General features: G+C 41.7%; 1 protein-coding gene across 8 annotated transcripts in view; it reads right to left on the reverse strand.

Annotated features, from left to right (window-relative positions):
• Positions 1-1,938, reverse strand: part of KIF6 (kinesin family member 6) — a 147,660-nt gene extending 145,722 nt beyond the window's left edge. For all 8 annotated transcript variants that reach the window (XR_014524578.1, XR_014524579.1, XR_014524580.1 and 5 more), the window contains exon 1: positions 1,764-1,938. Coding sequence is in view for 1 of the 8 variants with exons in the window: in XM_083497189.1 (XP_083353315.1) it covers positions 1,764-1,829 (66 nt within the window). In the remaining 7 variants the exon portion in view is untranslated. The remainder of the gene's footprint in view (positions 1-1,763) is intronic.
• Between the last annotated feature and the right edge of the window lie 8,262 nt (positions 1,939-10,200).

The following is a 10,200-nucleotide window of genomic DNA, read 5'->3' on the forward strand; positions in this document are numbered from 1 at the left end:
AGGAATATGGCAGGATAATAAGCCAGATCTTCACCACCTATTAAATACAGAACTGTGTGTGTCATATCAAATGTAAGTTCCAGTGCTATTTTTCTAGAAAAAGAGTTGTCGGAACTCATCATGAACACCTCCCTTGTTCTCTTAGAATGGCAGTGGTGCCCACCCGAGAGGTGCTGAAACAGCTCTGGTGAGCTCCAGCTGAAAAAAGACCTGCTAAGCCCTACTCCAACTTCCAAACAGGTCTTGCAGGTAATTACCAGGGACTATGATTGCCATAGTGAGCCAATTAGGGCAGGGGCTTCATGGTGCAGATAGATACCATAGGTTGTTATTTTTTTCTGGCAAGTTCTTTGCATTTTAAAAAAAAATGCATAATAGCAGGTAAACCATTTCCTATTAATCATAGTTGGCAGGGGGAATCGAGGAAAGAGTTTCAGTTGCAGAGTTGTCTGCCATTCAACAGTTAAAGATACGCAAATACATAATTTAATTGATTCTACAGAACGTAATGTCATTTATTTATTTATTTACTGTTCTGTACAGTCATACCTCGGGTTGAATGTGCTTCAGGTTGAGTGCTTTCAGGTTGCGCTCCGCGGCAACCCGGAAGTAACGGAGCACGTTATTTCCGGGTTTCGCCGCTCGCACATGCGCAGACCCTCAAAATGACATCACACACATGTGCAGAAGTGGCAAAACAAGGCCGACGCGCTGACGCGTCTTACGTTCTATTCAGGATGCGAACAGGGCTCCGGAACAGATCCCATTTGCATCCCGAGGTACCACTGTATTTACAATTGATATCTGGGGGAATGATCATTAAGAGATGTCCAACAGTGGAATGGACTTTGTCTGAAGGTGGTGGACTCTCCTACGTGGAAGGTTTTTAAGCTAAGGTTGACAAGCCATCTGTGATGTATGATCTGGTTGAGATTCCAGAATTGTAGGGGGTTGGACGATGTTACAGTTCTAGGATTCTATCATCATCATCATCATCATCATAACTTTGCCAAAGCATTCAGAGTGTCACAATCAAAATCCCAACTCCCAGATATCCAACAACCTATTCTAATGGTGATAGTATATATTGTTACGCATCAATTTATATTCCGTTTAGGGCCAAAACAAGCTGCTATGACGAATATGGGTTAAATTCTCATGAAAACTTACAACCACAGGAGCCAAATCCTAGAGGCCAAGGGGCCAACCCTCAACAAATTGTTTGATTGGGCCAGCCCCCCCCCCCAAAAAAAGATGATGGGCGTTGCTGTTCAGTTTGCATGCACCGTATCATTTCGTCAATTATGTGGGGCGGGGCTCACCTGCCCCCCCCCCAAATATTTTATTGAAGTTGGCACCCCTGTTTACTTCTACTTGTGTAGGATACAGAAAAAGAAAGGGGGGAAAACCCAGCTGGAAATGAGTTCTTTGATGAGTGATTCAACAGACCAGAACTTGATGGTGATTCTACTAATCACGTGAACAGAAAGATCGTCTGGATTCGCTCTCGATGCGCCTGCGACTGCCTAAGGCGGCGCATTCGCTTCTCGGGCATCAGCCACACCAAGCCACAACTTGCCTCGCCTTCCTCTTCCAGCTCGTCTCCACAGCAGGGTCCCCTCCATCCCTTCCCTGCCAAAGGGCGCCCCTCACACGCAGCAGCAGCCACTCCACCCCCACCCCCCGTGACGTCCTGTATATTTATTTATTTATTCGTTCGTTCCGTCCCTCGGACGCAGCTGGTTCGTCCCCGCGCCACCTACCCCCGGCGGCTGCCTCCTGCCGAGGGGCTTGACCCGGGCATAGATCTGGATCGTTTGCTTCACCATCTTCGCAAATCAAAGCTTTGTCCGGGCGAGAGAGCGGCGAGGGGGCGCTAGGCCCTCCATAGCAACGGTAACCGGGCAACGCTACCCAGCGTGCCTTGCGCCGCAAGCGCGCGAGGTGTGTGTGGGGGGGGGAGAAGCCTTGCATCGCACCGCGCATGCGGAAAATGAGAGCGCGTTGTTTGCTCTGTTATTGTCATAAGCTGCGTTATACTGTATATGTATTATTTGTTGACTGACACTGATAGATCCTCATGTGCGCTGCTTCAAACACAGGGAAAACACAATGGGTTGCTTCCAACGTTAGAACAGACTTAACTGCAATGACTTGGCAGGGCTGACTTAGGTCCATTGTTTTTAATGGGTCTGTTCTGGTTAAAATGTTTCTGGATATACAACAGCCCAATAATAGCGGCATCTGTCACACGCGCACACTGCCTCCTTTGTGCTTCGTCACTCTCGGGTGGGGATTTGCTCTTCCTGACAAGCAGGCAAAGTTTCTCAGGCGCCTGCTCCTTTCTGAAATTAAATCACAGCCGCCCTGACGCAGCGTGCACGGAGCATGTGAGTTATGAATGTGCCGCTTGTGATGCAATCGTTGTGCTTTAAATAATAAATACATAATAACTATTCTGCCTGCTACACCGGTGTCGGTGCCAGACTATGTTGCGCCCTAAGCTATTGCAACGCGCGCCCCCCTCCAAAATTGCTAACTTCAGTTTTAAAAAACAGATATCTTGTAGCAAAACTGAAAAGCACAAAAACTTGAAGCTGCTAATTTTATTTTAAATGGCAGGAATAAGTAGCACAACAACCTTTGATTGTCTTTCTCAAATACGAAAGAAAATGTTTTAGCACACAAATCATTTTGAATAAACTTGTGAATTGAGTCTCTTAAACGTTTCGATTTCAGGCACATCAAAATATCACCTTAGGTGCCTTTTCCTTCGCCCACTTTGTCACCGATTCCTTCAGGTCAAGTGCTGATGCTCAGAAATCTCCAAAGTGATATATACTTGCTAAGCCAGCTATTCCCTTTTGGAACATTGTTGAGCATATGTACATTTTATAAGTCTGAGCTTTGAGAAACTGCATTCAAAATATAAAATAAAAGTAAAATATTATCAGAAATTTATAAGATGTAACAAAAACTACTCTGTATCAAACCATGTCCCTCAAACGTCAGTACTCTGATGTCTAACCCAATGATAGCACTGGCCCTGACCCCACCCACTTCCTAGGTGATATATTGAAAGGATAGGAGAGATCATAAATAGAGAAAATTAGTGGCAATACTGTATGGGACAGGCAGGAAAATGATATACTGTATAGAACTGCTTTAGCTGTGGTTGTGATTGACATTATTGCTCAAAATCAGGCACACCAGTAGTTTGTATGCAATGATTACACACAGGTGTGGTGTGATAATGCAGCTGATAATTGCTGAGAAATGCTGCATAAGGGATTTAGCAAGCCTCAACCATAGTTGGTTTGTAAAGATTAAAGCCAGCATCAGGGATCAGACATATGGTATATTTATTTGCAGCTGTGTTCAGAAATTAAAAATAAAGGGCAGATGGTATGAGAAAATTTCCTCTGGTAAGGGGGGGGGGGAATAATTTTTTACATTCTCTTTTCATTCCTACAGCTGTTTTGTTAGAGCAGGGCTCACCGAATTTATGCAAATTGTAGAAAGTGCCCCAACATTTAAATACAGCGGCAAATAGAACGTATGATTAAAATAATGAGACATTCATGTTTATATTACCTGCTCTTCAAGCTATTATAAGGGTTATAAGGCTTATTTCAAACCAGAATTTACTTCAAAGTGGTTCTTTTTTCTTGGTGTTGTGAGTGGATTAGACATGTGTGGTTTATTACTGAAGCAGGCAGCATCTTTCTTGGCCCATAAAAATAATGCTTACCATACATCCACAGGAGACCTAGAGCACAGGTTGGCAAACTAAGGCCCAGGGGCTGGATCCAGCCCAATTGCCTGCTGGATCCGGCCCACAGATGGTCCAGGAATCATTGCATGGATCGGTGTGAATCTGATTCTGATCGTCCAAGCTGTGCCATCACCCCCCCAACACACACACTGTGGCGGCACCTCCTCCCTCCCGCCTCCTGGCTTCTCCTTGCCCTGTGGAGGAAGGGAGCTGGTATTTGATTGGTACCAGCAGCAGCAGCGTGATCACGTGAGCGGCTGCATTTAAAGCAACCCCTCTCTAGAGCTCTTTTGCACGCCGCTCATAATCCCTCTGCTGCCGCCATCTGGCCCCCCACAAGGTCTGAGGGATAGTGGACTGGCCCCCTGCTGAAAATTTTTGTTGACCCCTGACCTAGAGGAGTATTGGCACCATAGACACAAGAAGGTTAAGAATTGCTCTTGAAAACTGCTTAACAAGTAAATTACATTTTTTAAAAAGCAACAACTCCTTCCAACAACTCCCCATCCCAGTGATTGGACATCAAGCTTTGTTACATAGCAGCTTCTGATTTATTTATTTTTTGCTTAGAATCAAAAAAGACATTGAGATGCCAGGGTTGCTTATCCTGCACAAATAAACAGGCATAACAGCTTTCATTGGCCATTCAAAACTGAGGTTTCTCTGGTTGAATCCAGACTATTGGGAGCTATGCAGGAGATGCTTATCTCATAAGGTGTGGTGCTCTGAAGCTCGGGGGGGGGGACGACGGCAGTTTCACCTCCAGATTTCTAGATGGGCAGAGGTAGCCACTTGGAACCCCATCTAAAAATCCACCCACAAATTATCCCCTTCTAAAATTAATCCCACTGTTGCATGTTTGAATATAAGGATCCCATTCATATTTTTTTTTACCATAACTAGCAGCTGCCAATAGATTTATGTACTATAAATTTGTCTGTCTCGACCCTTTTTTAAAGTGGCCTTTTGACAGAAGCTATACCTTGTACCTGTTGCTGCTCCATGTGACAAGTCTGATGGTGTTGAGGGAAATTAATGTCTCTTGTTTCAGTCTCAGTTTCCACAATTCCTTTTTTAAATGCTTTTATTTTCTGACTAAAAGCTTATTTCAAAACGGAAATGATCCAGCCTCTGATCATTTTAGCAGCCCTTTTATATATGTTCCCCTGTATCACAGTATCATTTTTGAGATGGGGACCAGAACTGTAAAGAGTAATCTGAATGTGGTCACACCATAGATTTATGTGACTTTATATAATACTCCTGTTAACATCCATAAGTCTCCACGTGGCATATATTACACCATAATTCTTTCTCCAGTGGATATAAAACTACTTAATGAAGACTGGCTTGAAGGCTTATTGTCTTTGTGTCCAATTCCCAATCCTACTTAACTTGCCTATTCCTGGGCTTCTTGCCATATCCCCCTTTCCCTATCCTGATGTTATATGGAGTTGAAACATCTACAGTTCATAAATGAATCAAATAAACTGTTGTGTTCACTTGTTATTAATGGGCAGTAAATGCAAGAATGAGCGAGTAAGCGGCAAAGGAATAAACACATCCAAGCCAGAAAAAAATTCCCAGGGAAATAATTTAGAGTTTTGTCAAACAACCTTTTCTTTGCAAAAGAATGATGATTTCCTAAAGCGGCATTGTATATTCTGGCACAGCAAGCTTTTTATATAATAGTTTTAAGTTTTAGTAACTTGTATCTAATGATCTGAAAGTGATATGGCAAAGATAATAAAATCAAGCTTAGAGCACCCCTATGAGGTCAAGAAACTGGATGAAACAATCTGTTTCCATTAGTGGGTCCTAGATTTGTTTCTCCCACTCATCCTAGTAGCAAAGGGAGAAAGGTTGTTTTCTGCTGCTCCAGAGAAGCGGACACGGAGCAATGGAGCCAAACTACAAGAAAGAAGATTCCACCTAAACATTAGGAAGAACTTCCTGACAGTAAGAGCTGTTCGACAGTGGAATTTGCTGCCAAGGAGTGTGGTGGAGTCTCCTTTTTTGGAGGTCTTTAAGCAGAGGCTTGACAACTGTATGTCAGGAGTGCTCTGGTGGTGTTTCCTGCTTGGCAGGGGGTTGGACTCAATGGCCCTTGTGGTCTCTTCCAACTCTATGATTCTATGATTCATCCAACAACACTTTTGTAAGCACCAAGAAGTAACAAGTCTGGTAGAACAAGCCCCCTACAAACGAGGACAAATTGAGACAGCTCGAGTTACGTTTTCTTCCTTCCTAACCTGCCTGTGTGGAGCAGCAGGATTATTGGATCAAGCAAAACACATTTACTTCTAGTCTCCAATACTTGGAGCATTCAATCTTTTCCTATTTGTTGGCAAAGGTTTATGAACTATTGATAATCAATTATTTGATAGACTTCCCTACCAGTATAAAACAAAAGCTGGTACAATATTTCTATTAATGGGTTGGGTAACCTCATACTTACAAAAGGATTACTTCCTTGCAGGTAAAACTAGGGTTCTTATAGTTCTTCCTTTTATCAGAAAAAAAATCTCATTGAGAATGGGATGTTGAACAAAACTGTGTCGTCTTCAGAAGTCACGCTGACCATAATTTTGCATGACATAAAAAATCTGCAGGGAGCTTTGGACTTCTGCCACTCGCCTCTGCTTCTCTAGGGCAGCTTGATTTAAAACAAAACATACTTAACATTAACCACAGCCCATCATTTCAAACAACACAGCAAACTGTAGTAAAGAAAAAAGAAAAAGCTGATGAACTCTTTGCAGCCATGCTGGGAGAGGAGTTCTCAAGCTCACCAATAATCTTGTTCACAAGTTGCTGTTTCTGGTTCTAAGAAAGTTTATTGCATTTGTACTTTGATGTAACTGATTGTTCACCATCCCAAAATCCCCCGAAGAGCCGCACACACGCTCTTTAAAGGGAGTGCTGAGCAGCAAAACTCCGAGGTGGGTATCACCAATAGAGGCCAAGGCTTGGAAAAAACCCAATATGGAGGCCGGTTGGCCGAAATATTGGGAAATAATAGAAAACATTGGAGACAACTGGAGGTTGCAGAGCTTTGAAAAGTTAAAGGGTAAAGTGCAAGATTGGCTTCATTATGCCCAAATTAATGAGGTTTTTAAGCTAGATAAAAAAACAGGATTCCAGGTGGAAAAATCGAAACTCGAGACAGAATTGCTAGAACCAAAGACCAAGCTATTATCGAGAATGTATAACTTGCTGCTTAAATGGAACACTCAGGATGAGACAGTTAAATCAGCCATGATAAAATGGGCTCAGGACATTGGTTATAACATCATGTCCGAGGACTGGGAAAGGTTATGGACCACCGGTATGAAGTTTACGGCATGCAATGCCTTGAAAGAAAACATTATGAAAATGGTATACAGGTGGTACATGACCCCAGTTAAGCTGGCTAAGATTTACCATTTGTCCGACAATAAATGCTGGAAATGTAAGGAGGCTGAAGGGACATTCTTTCACCTCTGGTGGACCTGCCCAAGAGTGAAGGCCTTCTGGGAAATGATATATAACGAGTTAAAAAAGGTGTTTAAATACACTTTCCCTAAGAAACCGGAGGCATTCCTCCTGGGCATTGTCGGCCAGAAGGTGTTAAAGAAGGATAGAACTCTTTTTATGTATGCCACCACAGCAGCAAGGATTCTTATCGCCAAGCATTGGAAGACTCAAGATTTGCCCACACTGGAGGACTGGCAGACGCAACTGATGAACTACATGGAACTAGCTGAGATGACTGCCAGGATCCGAGATCTGGGAGAAGAAGCAATGGAAGAGGACTGGAAAAAATTTAAGGACTATTTGCAAAAGTATTATAAGTTATATGAACTTTGAGATGCCGTATGATTTGGAAGGTTAGCCCCAGCAACGAGAGTGGATTATATAAGAAATTGGATAATACTTATGAAAGAACCAAAGTTTAAATGTGTAAAAACAATAATACGCTATATTTTTAGAGTAAATGGAGAATAAGGGATTTAAGCTTAAATTGCAATTGAAAGTATAAAGAAACACATGAAACAAGGGTATAACTTGCTGATAAATTTTATTGTTAAGAATGCATTGGGCGGGAGATGTGGGGAAGTCCGATAGAAATTTGGAAAAAGTTGTTGAAATGGTCTTGATTTTCTGTTTTTTTTCTTCTTTTCTATTCTCTATGCTTTTTCTTTTTTCTGTTGTATGTGTAACTGGAAAAAATGTAATAAAAATTATTATAAAAAAATAAAAATAAAGGGAGCGCTGAGCAGAGCCTCCCGCCTGCATTCACTCCATAAGACGCACACACATTTCCCCTTACTTTTTAGGAGGGGGAAAGTGCGTCTTATAGAGCGAAAAATACGGTAAACAAAGGAACAAAATAGAGTTGACAGTTCTGTTGACACATAGTGACACGCTAGATAAGCACTAAAATCTATTTCACCCCAAAAATATAGTTCCACTGTCATTATTGACACTGCAATAGTTCTTAATTCTGATTTACAGATCTGTGTACATCACCCAACAGCCTCATAATTTGGTTACTTGATATGCAGTAGCTTCCAACTGAGTTTGTACACTGGATCCACTGAGAAACATTGTAAGCTAGGTAATGTCCTATGATATAAAGTCTGTATCTGAGCTGATGTTTTGCACATTCAAGCCCACACTGAATGTTGTGGTCAAGTGATGGATAATCATGTGTGAACGTGCCTCTTGATGTTTCAGAGATGTCTAATACATCAACTGGGTATAAGCAATTCATCCATGAGTAGGATGGCAGATTACATACATACAAACTTTTATGGAAAACATACCGAATGTTACTAGTGAGTGACCTCTCCATGTGCCTTGGTCAGGTGCAATCCATCATCTTAGAGGGCTAAATATTCTTTTAGTGCCTTCCATGCTGGGCTCTGTAGCACTGTTGAGGCATTATGTAAAGAGGTTCCACAGAGCACTTACATAGTACTGCATTATCCATCAATGTCCTTCTGGCTGATCAGCATCCTTCAATTATCTTTATCCAGAAGCAAATCCTAGTCAGCAGTGGTCTTCCCTTCTGACATTGATCAAAAGCTTCCTGTTGCAAGTTCTGTCCCTTTCATCCCTGCTTTTAAGTGTTCCCTGAGAATTACTGATGTACAACTTGTTAATTGTCCTTTGAACAGCCTCTGTTGATTTCTACTTAGTGTCAGTTCCTATTTGATTTAATTACATGTTCCTATTTAATTTAGTTACAGGCTTTAATTACATTTTCTGCTTTTAAAATGTATTCAATAGAATTGTTTTCTTTTGTTATATAAAAACGAGAGGAAATAAGTAATTAACCCCTTACCCCATGAACTGTGCAAACATTGATGGACAGTTAAGAAAAGTGATTCTGCTAACAATTAATATATTATTCCGCTGTTATCTCACTGCCATGCTCAACGGGAAGCAATAAAAGGGGTAGAACCAGTGAACAGGAAGCTTTTAATTAAAGACACATGCACCCTGAAGTTTCAATAGTGTTGTCCATATTGAACTTCCTCACTAGCTTCCTTTCACATTCCACATCTGCTTCAAGCTTCAGATCCTCAATTTCTACTGTTCCACTCATTATGCAGCAGCAAACTCAGATTTGCCACTCACTGTGGTTTCATTTAGGGAGCTGCAGTCAGTCCCAACATCTAGACAGGTTTAGTACATAAAGAAGAGAGCACTTTAAAGCTATCCATTCCATTGACTTTCTGCTAGTCCTCCCTTTTAACACTTCTACATTTTTCTCTCCCTTTGCCCTCCAAAAGCTCATCTACCACTTCATTTTCTCATTCCTATTTCTTTGACATTGCACCCTCCACATGGAAGGTATCTAGCCTCCCACTTTCCTTCAACTGTTTCACTCTCCTCCATAAGATCCAGTGTTTTAGGAAATAATTCTCCAAACCACCATGCATGCTTCTTCACAGCTATCTTGTTCTTTTCCACCTTAGTCCAAGAAATAATTTATCAGTCCCTGATTACTTGTTGCTCCTATTCATATGTCCAGCATACATTGTGGCCCTCCCTGCAAGGGAGTATTTAATAAATGCTAAATAACGGTAGTATCCTCAGTACCCAAGCACAAAATGAAATGTTATTATAGGCTCCATAAACCTCCTGTTTGGTTTTTCAGATATTTGGGCTTTGAGTCAGTTTCTGAATTAGATTATATACATCAGTAATTTATGCAGGTATTCTAGACAGACCAAGAATTCCAGCATTTGAGGCTTTACATGTAGGGTAGAAATTGACTAGCCAAGTGGATGAAGAAGGCGTTTTTCCCTACCCACCATCACACTCCATTTGTGAATATTCCATCAAAAACTTGCCAGGTGCTTCATGTTTTCTGTTCTGTTTGCTTTGAATCACTGAGTATTTAACTACTGCTGGAGGCAGCATACCAGACAAGG

Source organism: Podarcis liolepis, assembly GCF_965112155.1.
Source record: "Podarcis liolepis genome assembly, chromosome: 3".
Taxonomy (NCBI): Eukaryota; Metazoa; Chordata; class Lepidosauria; order Squamata; family Lacertidae; genus Podarcis; species Podarcis liolepis.